General features: G+C 27.3%; 1 protein-coding gene across 1 annotated transcript; it reads left to right on the top strand.

Moving 5' to 3' along the window:
- The first annotated feature begins 7331 nt into the window (after positions 1–7331).
- LOC120074184 (putative WRKY transcription factor 51) lies at positions 7332–10090 on the top strand. Its single transcript, XM_039027211.2, has 3 exons — positions 7332–7562; positions 7757–7921; positions 9657–10090. The coding sequence occupies exons 1-3, from the start codon at positions 7408–7410 to the stop codon at positions 9871–9873; spliced, it is 537 nt and encodes a 178-aa protein (XP_038883139.1). The 5' UTR covers positions 7332–7407; the 3' UTR covers positions 9874–10090.
- The last annotated feature ends 3179 nt before the right edge of the window (positions 10091–13269 follow it).

Genomic DNA, 13269 nt, shown 5'->3' with positions numbered 1-13269 from the left:
TGTAGTTGTTACAAGAAGTTATAAAATGCTACGAACGAAGTGATCCTAATTCGTTCATGTTGGACATGAAGAGTGGGGGTGTCCTTGTACAAAAGAGTTTGTACAAGATCGTACCACGAAATGAGTCACTCTTATTTTATAACGCTGCTTACTGTTTAAGACTGACTATTTCAAAGCGATGACCTAGGTAAGTTGACCTTAATCCTGAGCTAACTATGAACTCCTGTTTATCTGGGATTGCCCTTAGATTTGCATAGGTGAGGGTTGGCTCAATAGCACCAGCCCAATATGACTGCCATTTCAAGGGTAAGAGTGGATAGATAGCTGGGGACATAGGCTGCAAAAGAGAATTCAGTCCTACCCACTTTAGGGATAGTAGAGAGGTTGTTTCCTTAAGTGTTGATTCTAGGGCTTGAACAAAGGATCCTGCTCTCTCATTTGGAATGAGAGGGACTCGGTTTTGTGATTGGATCACAAAACAATTGTTCATTAGGGGATCAGTGGGGACTTAAGGAACAAGAGGTAATTTTGGAGGTAAAACAGAGATTTGACCCAGCTGTTATTACGAACAACCTGTGATGGGTTAACTTACCAATCATGGTTATATCGAGTTGATATAATATATCTACAGTGAGGGGAATTCAACTATGAGCTTTAGTGAAGTGACCCATTAGTTAACGAATGGGGGTTAGATCGGTCTAATGAGTTTAGCTGATTAATCTCGGATCGTTGGAGCCCATGATCTGTAGGTCTATGAGGTCCCCCTACTAGCTCGGAAATGGATAGTTCTAGAGTAGCGTGATAAGTTAATTTGAAACGTTCAAATTAGAATCAAACAAAATTGGAGAAAATATATTTAAATATGATTTAATATATGAAGATGAATTTGTGTAAAAATTAATTTAATATTAGATATTAAATTAATTAGAATTATTTAAATTATTTAAATGATTATTTATTAATTTTATTAGAAAATTAATTTGTAAAATTAATAAATATTGATTTTAGAAATAAAATATTATTTTAAAATCAATTTTGGATTTTTGGAAATTGGAAAATCACACAAATTTGAGAAAATGGGTTTTTCATCTTCAAAGTAGCTTACTTTGAACCTACTTTTTCCTTTGCTTTACTCCAACCATGAGTTTCATCCCATGCAGCACATCTCTTTGCATGATAGTCTACAATATATTGAAGAGATTGGAGTGAAGAAAGAGAAGGTGAACCGATTGAATTTTTGTTGGAAAATTCGGATGAAGGAGGAGTTCTTCAATGAGCTATGTCTAGTGAGTTTTCTCCATATTCCCTTTGATTCCAGCTTATTTTGAGTCTCACAACTCAATCTAGAGCACCAAGAGGATAGCAGGGAAGAGCTTGTGGTGGTCTACACAAGGATTCAGAGGATTTTGCAACTGGAAATGGAGATTTCGTTGATTCGGCCAAGGTATGTTCATGAAATACTTTATACTCTGTTTTTAGCATGTTTCTTTTCAACCAAAATTAATGAACTAGAGTGCTTATGGATCCTGGTTTCTTCCGTTGCGTGATGGTGTTGATCCAACATCAATAACATATTTATTTAATAAACCTCAATAACGTCTTTATTTCAAATAGAATATGTTTAAATTTACAAACTGCGAGTTTTAAGACATACAACCCAACACAATGTTACTTACAATATTATAGCATTCCACAAAACAATTACAAAAAATAATAAGCATATTAATGAACACCAGAGAATGGTAACCCAGTTTGGTGTAAAGCACCTATGTCTGAGGGGCAGTGCGCCCAGGAAAGATAACTTCACTAATATCAATGATAATCAATTATAACGTAATACTTATCTATGATAGTTACACAATTACCGTGACTCTCGAACAACTCTATCACCCAATCGATCACTTAGGCTCCCCCTAGGTGTGAGACTCCCTCTCACGGTAACTTAGGTTCCCCCTAAGTTGTAGTATTAATGAAGAATATCATAGGCTCCTCTAAGATAGAGACTCCCTCTCTACAATACTCGAGCTCCCCTCAAGTTGTGCGACTCCTTATCACTTGAATTGTATCTTTCCTCCTAATAATAAATCTCCTTTGCTTGATTGGTATAGGCTCCCTTCTCAAATGAATCTCAATATCCCCCTGAATCTCATCACACAAGACGTGAGTAACTTGAACTACGTCCCCAAACAATTTAACTCTTTCTCTTTTCCGCAATTATGAATGAATACTCACTAAGTATAACATAATGATGCTCTTAGAAACAGAATGGCCAACCCAAGCCAAAGATCTAAATGTCCTTTAAATAAGAACAACGAATACATGGAAGAGCAATACTAACTTCCAAAGCATCTACACACTGAAAAAGGAAAGGGATCAGCGAATAATACTACAGAAGGAAAAATTCAATAAGGAAAGTATTTTGCAAAATCAGCATTTCCGTAGAACATCCCTTTGCCAGAAAACCACCAATGCAGAGATAATTCAAATAGCATCTGTGACACTTGAACAAATATTGCAAACCGCATAATATCAAATATTTAGTTTTCAAAATTTAGCTTAGTTTTTTAAACCATTGGTAAAAAATAGATAATAAAGAAGAAATTTGGAGGTAGAAGTAGTGTCTATAAGGTTAATTTTAAAAAAAAACAAGAACAAAAAACTAAAGCCTCATTTGGTAACTATTTGGTTGTTAATTTTTGTTTTTGAAAATTAAGCCTATAGACATTACTTCTACCTCCAAATTTTTTATTTTATTATTATTATCCACTTTTTAAACTAATGGTTTGAAAAAAAAAAGCGAAAATTTAAAAACTAAAACAACTTGCTTTTAAAAACTTGTTTTTGTTTTAAGAATTTGACTAAGAATTCATCTATTGTACTTAAGATAGATGCAAATCATTGTAAGATATCGGAAAAAAATAGGTTTAATTTTCAAAAACTAAAAATAGAAAACGAAATGGTTACCAAACAAGGTATAAATTGTTACAAATGGGGTCTAAGTCTCGTTCAAGAACTATTTGATTTTTTGCTTTTAAATTTTTTAAATTAAGCCTATAATTAAGCATCTCTTTCAATTCTAAATTTTTTGTTTTATTATCTACTTTCTATAGTATTTTAAAAACCAAGCCAATTTTTAAAAACTTAGACCTCGTATGGTAACCATTTGATATTTTCTTTAAAAAAAATTAAGTCTATAAACATTCATTTCTCCTTCGAATTTCTTGATTTGTTATCTATTTTTTGTCAATGTGTTTAGAAACCAAGCCAAATTTTAAAAGCTAAAAATGTAGTTTTTAAAAGCTAAAAAAAGTAGTTTTTAAAAACTTATTTTTGTTTTTGAAATTTTGCTAAAAATTCAAATTTTATACTTAAAAAATATGCAAATCATTGTGAGAAATGGAGATAAAACAAGCTTAATTTTCAAAAATCAAAAACTATTTTTTTAGAACTATTTTTTTCCTTCAAAATTTGGCTTGGTTTTTTAAAAGATAGGTAAATAATAGATATAATCTAGAGGTAATTAGAGATGTTTATAGACTTAATTTTCAAATACTAAAAATTTAAATTTAAAGGGTTATCAAAGAGGACGTGGTTACTAAGAATTCTAAGGGTCCATTTGAATTGACTTGAGAATAAAGTGTTTTTCAAAAAACTCATTTTTATTTAAACACTTTTAATAGAAACTTATTAAAATGTACTTGAAAAGTTATTTTAAGTAGTTGCAATACTCTAATTTGTTTTAAAATGACTTTTTTTAAAAGAAAAATAAATACTTTAAAATATATTCCAAACATACCCTAAATAACTGTGGTTCCACCCGACCAAAATCTCTTTAATCTCTATTATTTTTCACGTGAATCAAAATTTGATTCATATCATAGACCATTGATGAATAAACATTATTATCCATAAATATTTATTAATTTATTTTCGATTATAGATAAAGTTAGTTTTTGGTAGGGATAATTTTGAAGGTTTATTTGTCTTACTAACCTAAAGTTTATATTATTGACTTTATGATTAGTGGGACAGAAAAAATTAGTTTCATATCTATTTCACATAGTAGTCGTTCCTTCCTACACACCCATTATTATGTTAAATTATATACCTATTTCTTTCTACATTAGATTATAATTTAGTCTACAAATTTTGAAATTTGTGTTCGTACAATTGATTTCTAAACTTTCAAAAATTTAAAATTTAGGTTCTAATATTTTATATTTTCTTAAAAGAAATTTATAGATCTACTAAATATATACAAGATTAAAAGTAGAGAGACTTTTTAGATAAAAAATTTAAAATTCAAAAACTTCATAGACATATATTTAAAATTTTAGAGACTAAATAAGTATAAATTTCAAAGCTCATAAACAAAATTTATAATTTAACATTTATTGGGAATGACTTAGGTTTTTGGCCCATAAAAAAAAAAAAAAAAAAAAAAAAAAAAAAAAAAAAAAATTTTAAAAAAAAGTAGTATGTTATTGGCCTACATTGGAAGATTTTGAACGGGTCACCTGCAAGAATAGCAAAAAAACATTTTTAAATTTACAAATTTAGCACTGATTTTTCAAAATTTTTAAATTTAGCAAAAAAGCATAAAAACCAGATTTTTCGATTTTATTATTCCAAATTTGCCTTTATTGGTGTATCAGCATATACATCTGTAGTATATATGACATACTTTATATCTGGTATATCAATTATCTAATATACTTTATATTTGATATATATCAGTTGACAAATATACCAAACATAAAATATATAAGTTATACAATGGTTATACCAAATTTATTATTCATTAACTATATTTATCAATCAAGAAATGTTTGTTCATTTACAATTATTCATGGACTTAATTTAATCCGTATTCGTCTGCTATAGAATATTATTTTCTACCATATTATAATCAACTTATAATGGTTCAATCCATATGTTAGTAATCATTTTAAATGAATGTTGATAAACTATTAGTACATCAATGTTACCTTGAAATTGAATTTTGAACATGTGTTGATATATAATTGATATACTTAAATAAATTTATTTATAAGAAGTACTAATATATTAATGATATACCAACGTTTTATACTTGAGATGAATTTTGGATTAATGTTGATATAATACTAATACACCAATGTTATATCTTACAATTTTATTTAGAAGAAATATTGATATACAATTGATACAATTTTAATATACTTGAAATTAGTTTTTATAAGCATTGATACAATATTAATAAACTAATTTGTACTTTAAATGAGTTTTGCATAAATGCCTGACTATGACTATGAATGCACCTATGAAGTCCAGACACAGATATAGCTACATGATACGGATACGATCGGATACGGCGATTCGTCAATTTCTAAAAACTAAGATACGGATACGTCTAAGGATACGCCATTTTTTATATATTTTTTAATATATATATATATATATATATATATATATATATTTATAAAAAATGAGGATACTGATACGTTGAAGATATATTTTTTTCTTTTAAAAAATATAGGATATAGATAAATTTAGCATACAAGTTAATAACAATAGCACAAAATAGAATACAAACACTGAAATACAATACAAAAAAAATAACATCTAATATGTTGAAGTACAATAGTTAATAAGAAGAAGAAGAAGATTAGAGAGAGAAGTATGAATATAAACGAAAAACTTCTTCATTGAATTGTTGAAGATATCCAAATGGTTTATATTTTAGTGGATTTTGTGGGGACTCAAATGTGAAGATGGAGATTAGATGATTCTAGTCTAGGGTTTGGTCCATTATTTATTTTTTTTTCTTTTAGTTCTGGACTCGAGTAGTGAGCTTTTTAAATAGGTTGCCTAATTTTAGATTAGGAAAGATTAGATGAGTTACTTGTCTTTTTTCTTTAAAAAAAAAGTACGCATAGAAATTGATACGTCAAATCGCGTGTTAGATACGTATCTGGAAAGTATTTGAAAATATAGATATGTCAGATCGCGTGTCAGATACGTATATGAGAAATATCTGAAAGTATCAATATCCGATACATGTCTGATACTGATTTTTTGCCTCACATGAAGTATCTGTGCTTCATAGGAATGCACTAATAATAAATATATTTGTTTCTGAAAAAAAAATAATAATATATATACTTGAAATTGAATTTTGAATGAGCATTAATATATTATTGATATACCAATACTGCAATACAATACTTAAAATAGATATAGATAATGAGTGATATACTATTTTGATACACTAAAAATGTACATGAAATGAATTTTTAATGACCACTGATGTACTATTGATTGATCTATGTTAATTATAATTTTAAATAAAATATGAATGAGTGTTGATAAATTACTTTAAGTATCATTCTAAATAATATACTTCATATTTGGTCAACAATATCATTGATATAGCTTTTTCCTTCATTTTAAATCAGGTATATAAATCAATTAATATACAAAATATTAAATATTTATTATGCAATTGAAATACCATATTAAATATAACTTATATACCATTAAAATCATATAAAAATTTGAAAATATAATAGATTAACTAATATAATTTATATTTGATATATCACTTAACAAAATTAATGCATCTAACATATACCATCGACATCAAAATTGAACTGATTGAATGCTCTATATCAACATGCAAAAAATAAAAATAATATTCATCATAATCGAACAAAAAACGTTAATCATAACACAATTAAAGTCATGATATATCAGTTATATAAATAATATTCTTTAAATAAAATATATCAATTGATTGATATACCAAATATAATGTATATCAGTTGATTGTTGTATCAAAATATAAAGTATACCAGATATACCTTCTGATATACAAGTGACGGTAAAATCAAATAAAAAATAGGGAGTCTTATTTAAATTTTTTGTTATATTTGTAATTTTAGAAAACCATTGATATATTTGTAAATACCTTTGTGTATTTTTTTGCTACTCAATGCAATTTTCCATTTTGAATTGGTACAAGTATTTATAAACAAGGGCTTGCGCGTAAGCTTCTAAATAATGATTTGTATTCGAAACTAACAACATTATCTTTAAATTTATTAGATAAAAAAATATATGGAAGAAAAATGCATTAGGGGAACCCACTTTGGAACACAAAGTGACATCACATTGATGACATCATCACCCCTAACGCATTGACACGAGTCAAGGAACCTTCTTAGCAGACAGTAACAAATTGAGAGGAAGGTGAGTGGGAAAGAGTCAATATTCAAAAGGGAAGAAGGAAATTAATTCGTTTTTATTAAAAGAAAAAACTTTATATAAATGTTTAATTATAGCAAAACAAATCCAACAATTGACTCTCTATCACTTTGCTCCCCCATTTTTCTCCTCTTCTAAGCATTTACTTTCCTATAGCTAGCCATGAACTCCCCTCAAAACCTTAGCTTCTTCTTTGACAACCATCAATTTCAAGACTCATCTTCTTCATCCATGGATTTTCTCAATTTCTCAGGTTACCCGACACCCGATTTCCACCTTGAAGCCATGGAAGCAACGTCAATCGACAATAATACCATGCAAGTGATATCAAACAGCTTTTAATTTATATATTTAGTTAATCAATTAATAAAAAACCATGCATATATATATATATATATATATATATATATATATATATATATATATATATATATTTATATTTATATTCAATCAATTTTATTTGTTAGTAAATGGAAAATGATAAAAATAGTTAATGTGTGTGTTTTTGCAGAGATGGGTGGTGTGAAGCGAAGGGTGTGGAGAGAAAAAAAGAGAGAGGAGGTGGGTGCAATAATAGGGTTGCATTTATAACAAAGTCGGAATTGGAAATATTGGATGATGGCTTCAAATGGAGAAAGTATGGCAAAAAATCCGTCAAGAATAGCCCTCATTTCAGGTAATTATTCAATCGTTTGGTAACTATTTCGTCTTTAAATTTTATTTCTTAAAATTAAATATATTTCTTTCTAATTTTTTACCATGATTTACATATTACTTAGTTACAAAAGTGGTATTCTTAACCTATTTTTTTAAAAAAATAAGTTTTTAAAAACTATTTTTTTAAGTTTCAAAATTTGACTTTCTTCTTGAAAACAATGTTAAAAAGTAAACTAAAAAGCAAAAAATTTAGATGTGAAATTAATGGTTATAGACTATTTAGAAACTAAATGATTACTAAATGAGTCTTCATTATTTTGTTAAGATATTTTATAGAATACGTAACATCGAGATTGATCATACATTTTTCATGTCAATTGAATGATGTTCTTTTAGTATTAAAGATTTTTAATTTACTCATAAGATTATTCACAAAATAATGTTAGTGAATATAATTTTATTTTATTTCATCTTCATTATATTATTTTATTTTATTTTATTATATTATATTTAATTTGATAATATAAGTTCTATGTTAGTTAAATAATGAGTTTGGTGAGGTGTTTGTAGGGAAAAAGGGAAAGAGAGGCGGTAGAATATTGAGATTTAAGATTGAGATAAAAAGCATTTTATTGTGGGTGGGAAAAAGTTGAATGTGACGAAGCTGATAATTAGAGATCAAGCAGTGGGTAAATTAAACTCCAATATTTATACACAATATTCCATTAGTAACCTTTTTTTTTCTTTTTAAATCATTTCATTATGCCCTTTAGCCCACCAAATTGCCAATTTGCCCAAATGGGAATAAACATCACAAAGTTTATTTCTCTCTCTCTCGTATGCGACAATATATTGTTGAGAGATATGAATGAGTGATTAGGGTCCTTATCTAATGTGATAGATGACAATTTGCTTTTTAATTTGATGCGTTTAATTACATTTAATAAGATGCAAATTCAAAACAATTAATATACTTTACCTTTTCAAATTAATCATAATTTGGATAAGGGTAATCAAGAAATTAACCTCAGATTAATATCCTTTCTCAACCTAGCTAGTTTGTTATCTTTTACACAGGATCTTATTTTTATTTAAAGAATAGTACATGTTTAATGTAGACATAATTCAACTAACATAAAGAGTATACTCTCTCGATCAAAACATCATGAATTCGAATCTTCGACCCTACATATTGTAATGCTAAAAAAGAAAAAGAGAGACTACTTATTAATTAATTCATTTTATTTTTATAATTCAACCTATTAATAGGTTAAAATATATACCCTCATTTAAAAGGTCATAGGACATACGAATGTAGGAAATCCTTCCCAACCACTTCAAATTATAAATTTATAGACATACATAACTAGGCGTGTGAAATAATCGAACGGTCTATAATTTAGTGGATATGTTAAGAGATCTTTCACATTTATCTCTTCTATAGGTTGTCCAAATACAACTGTATCCTTGAGTTCTAAGGGATCCTTCACATGCATGAGCTTATAACAATTCTGAGAAGCTTTCTAACCTTAAAAGTGCATCTATTTTGCAATTTTGGGAATAATTTTCTCTAATAAAATTGTTATCCCCCTATCTCGTGGGACATAACTAACACACTGTTGGTGAACCACATAAATCTATATATACGTTGATTCTTTACCATTTACGCTTTTCTATTTACCTTTATTTATCAATTACCTAACAATATGTGGAAATTAAATTTATTATCTTGATGTGATCCTAAATTTTGTTAGGAATTACTACAAATGCTCAAGTGGAGGGTGTGTTGTGAAAAAGAGAGTAGAAAGAGATAGAGATGATTCAAGCTATGTTATAACAACATATGAAGGAGTTCACAACCATGAGAGCCCTTTTTTGATGTATTGCAATGATCCAATATTATTTCATCCTCATCATCCCCTTTGCCCTAATACCTCTTCTCCTCCCTACTCTTCTACTACTACCCATTAAGTTTCACTTTCTCCATTTTTTTCCTTAGAAGGGGGAAAAGAAAATATATACATTATTCCAATAATGTTAAGTAATGATGTTGGAGGTGATTCTATGTTTATATATTCTTTTTCTTTTTACTTATCATGTACTTAATTATAACAATCTCTCTATTTGTATACTTTTATATTGTATTATTGGCTTAAAAATATACTTTATGACTATATTATAGCACCAATAACCATGTTTAATCTATTTTTTCAAGCGCTATGACATGAAGTTAATTTAAAAATGGATGTGTATTAGCTAGCTATAAATATTTGGCTTAATGGATTTTTCATCATATCTTTGATGTTATTGTAATGTTTACTAACATTAAGAAATGAAATCAATTTAGTATATACCTACCTCAAAATTGGGGGATTATCACTTTTCCTAAATCAAATTTGGCAAATATTTATCTTTACCCTAAAAAAGCTCGTCAATTTATCATTTTTTTTTAATTTTCTTAAATATGTGGGACACCAACCTTTTTGTAAGGCAAAAATCCATAAAGGAGATGGTTTAAAAAAGGAAGACCAGCTTCCAAGAAGCCTCTAAAGTCTATTTTAAATAAGAATGAAGTATTGTTGATATATAATTACATTTATCATATGATCGTGATGTTTGGAAGAACACAATTTAGAAAAAAAGATTTAGGTACAATTGATTTTGTAAAATTGAATTTCATATAATTATATATATTGATGTTTGGTTTCAAACTTTTAAATATGATTTTCATATATTTAAAAATGATTTGGTATTGTTACATTTGGTTTAATTAGAATTACTAAGTTATTAAAAAAAAAGTATTTTTTATTTTAAAAAATTGTCCAACACTAAATTTTACTAGAAAAGAATTAGACAGTTTTTAGGTGATTTCGATCAATTACCTCAATAGAAGCAAATTTCTAACTAATTACGTTGGCCAATTCTTAATGATTATAAATTTTCCTAAAATCAATTTTAAAATTTGCCAAACATCAGGTTCGGAAAGAAAGATAATGGTCATGTGAAAATCAATTTCAAACATACTATCCACTGAAGTACTTTTCGATTAAGTGATGGTGCATCTTTTCAATGCAATTGTGGAAAAATTCCTATATTACAATAATATAGAAATTTTCCATATTATCTCTATTTATTATGTGCACGTCAATGTATTTTTAAAAAGAGAGTGTGAATGGTGTGAATGCATTTTTAAACAAGGAGAATATAATGTTATAGTACTAGAAAATTTTCCTTGTGAATGGCATGAAGAACAATCTCCCTTTCCTATGATGGATTCACATTGGAATAGTGTCCATGCCACATATTATTCAAAGGAAAAAAAACGTAACATAAGATTAAAGAAATCAATCCAAAGAGATCATCCAAAGTTTCAAAAGATGTTTCAAATAACAAAGTAAATGAACTTTTCTTAACATAAAAAAGCACACACTATAATAGTCGGAAATGGCCCTATATAGTTCTCTATATATAGTATTTATATGATATATATATATAACAACATTCATTTACATTATCCATTTTGTTGATCAATCCCTCTCGCCCAACACAAACAGAAAAAAAAATCAAAAATTCATTTTAGTATGTATATGGATGTTTATAAAGCTAAAGATGAAATTGTAATAAACTATATATATTCTTCAATTTTCATCAGGGCATATTTGTTTAAATACCAGCAAACGACTTGTGGTTTTGGGGCCATGGAGGACACTGTCGATCTGTGTTTGAACATCTTGATCTCCATAATTTACTACTTGTAATTTGAGATCTGAAATTGGTGACCATGTTGAATTGCAATTATTGTTCTTATTGCTCTTCTCTGATCTCTTATTTCCGTTCTTGTTATTCACCACTCTGTAATATCTCTTCTGATCCATATTATATCCTTCGATATCCTACCAATAATCACCCCATAAAGAAAACACAAATGTTACAGTATAAGGTATCACACTATAATAGGTATCTCCATAATAATATGACATTGTCCACTTTTAACATAAGTTAATGACTCTACTTTTGATATTCAAAAGACCTCATCTCATTGAAGGTAATTTTATCCCCTTATAAATCTACGATCATCTAGTCAATATGAGACTTTACTTGATTGCTTTCAAACAATATTAACATAATCTCAAAGATTAGTTAGAATTAAGAGTGTGTTAACCACGATAACATAAAATATATATTTTTATTCTAGTCCTTATAATCAAGACAAAATAATAAAATAAAAATAATAGCAGCCACCATGTCTCATCCCACCTGTTGTCTTCTTGACTTGACTGACTTCTAATCTTCACGTTTATAATTTAAAATAATTTGTCTGCAATTCATTAATTAATTAACAAAAAGAGATACAACAACCAAACTGTTCATCAACTCCGTGGGGTTTTCCAGTTTTCATTTTTATTCTCAATGTATTATAATATTTTCCATTCACAAATAAGAAAATAGAAAAATAAATTCGACTTGATGAAACAATGATATATATATAAAAGAAACCCACTATTTTTTAATATATATATATTACTGACCTGTAATTTTTTTCTTGGCTGACCAGAAAGAAAGAGCAGTCTGCAAGAAAATTAGGATTTTGGAGCTGTCTATATTATATGATTTATAGAGATAAAGAAAAGAAAAGTGTTCTTAAAGGGTAAGGGATTTTTTGTAGAAAGAATAATATTCCAAAAGGAAAATCACTCAAAATTGTTATTTACTTAATTGTATGGTAATTTTGGGCTGGCAGTGTAAGTTGAGACTTTCCTTTTTAACTTTTAGCCTTTTTCCCTTTTTAGTTTATTTTTTCCTTCTGGATCCGTAGGTAATTAATTTTTATAGTAATCAATAGTCATAAGTGATTAATTCTATGATAATAATGTACTAAATACTAATTAAAAATCTATAATAAAATAAAAGAGATTTATTTTTCAAATATCTTTGATGAGTGTAAAAGAGATTAATTAATTTATTTTGCCAATTTAAATGTTTTATCCTTAAAAAAAAAAAAAAGCATAATCCAATAATTAGAGCTTGATTTTGGTAAAAGTAATTTGCTTTTAGAAGTATTTATGAAAATCCTTTGCAAAAAAGGTAATTTATGAAGATCCGAATAAGTTTTAGAAATTAAAGAAAAATAGCATTTAAATATCTACTTTTTACTTTTAAAAAACTCATTTTTGAAATTTTAGTAAGGTAAAAATTTAAGAAGGTTCTTCTGTTAATATTTAGAGTTATTTTTAAATATAAGAAAATGAATCAATTTATTTATAAATATAGTGTCTTTTAGTGTCTATCACATATAAACAATAACATTTGACTATATTTGAAAATATTTTCAGTCATTTTACCATTTAAAATAATTATCCTTATATT

Source organism: Benincasa hispida, chromosome 3, assembly GCF_027475165.1.
Source record: "Benincasa hispida cultivar pf3 chromosome 3, pf3_genome.v1.1, whole genome shotgun sequence".
Lineage (NCBI taxonomy): Eukaryota > Viridiplantae > Streptophyta > Magnoliopsida > Cucurbitales > Cucurbitaceae > Benincasa > Benincasa hispida.
The sequence above is the reverse complement of the archived record's forward strand: the minus strand, read 5'-3'. Positions and strand labels throughout refer to the sequence as shown.

What these genes read in the sequence shown, in the direction of transcription:
- LOC120074184 (XM_039027211.2), top strand. Translation starts at nt 7,408, where the DNA reads ATGAACTCCCCTCAAAACCTTAGCTTCTTCTTTGACAACCATCAATTT. An exon ending in TCAATCGACAATAATACCAT is followed by an intron (nt 7,563 to 7,756) that starts GCAAGTGATATC and finishes GTGTTTTTGCAG; the next exon opens with AGATGGGTGGTGTGAAGCGA. An exon ending in AAGAATAGCCCTCATTTCAG is followed by an intron (nt 7,922 to 9,656) that starts GTAATTATTCAA and finishes AAATTTTGTTAG; the next exon opens with GAATTACTACAAATGCTCAA.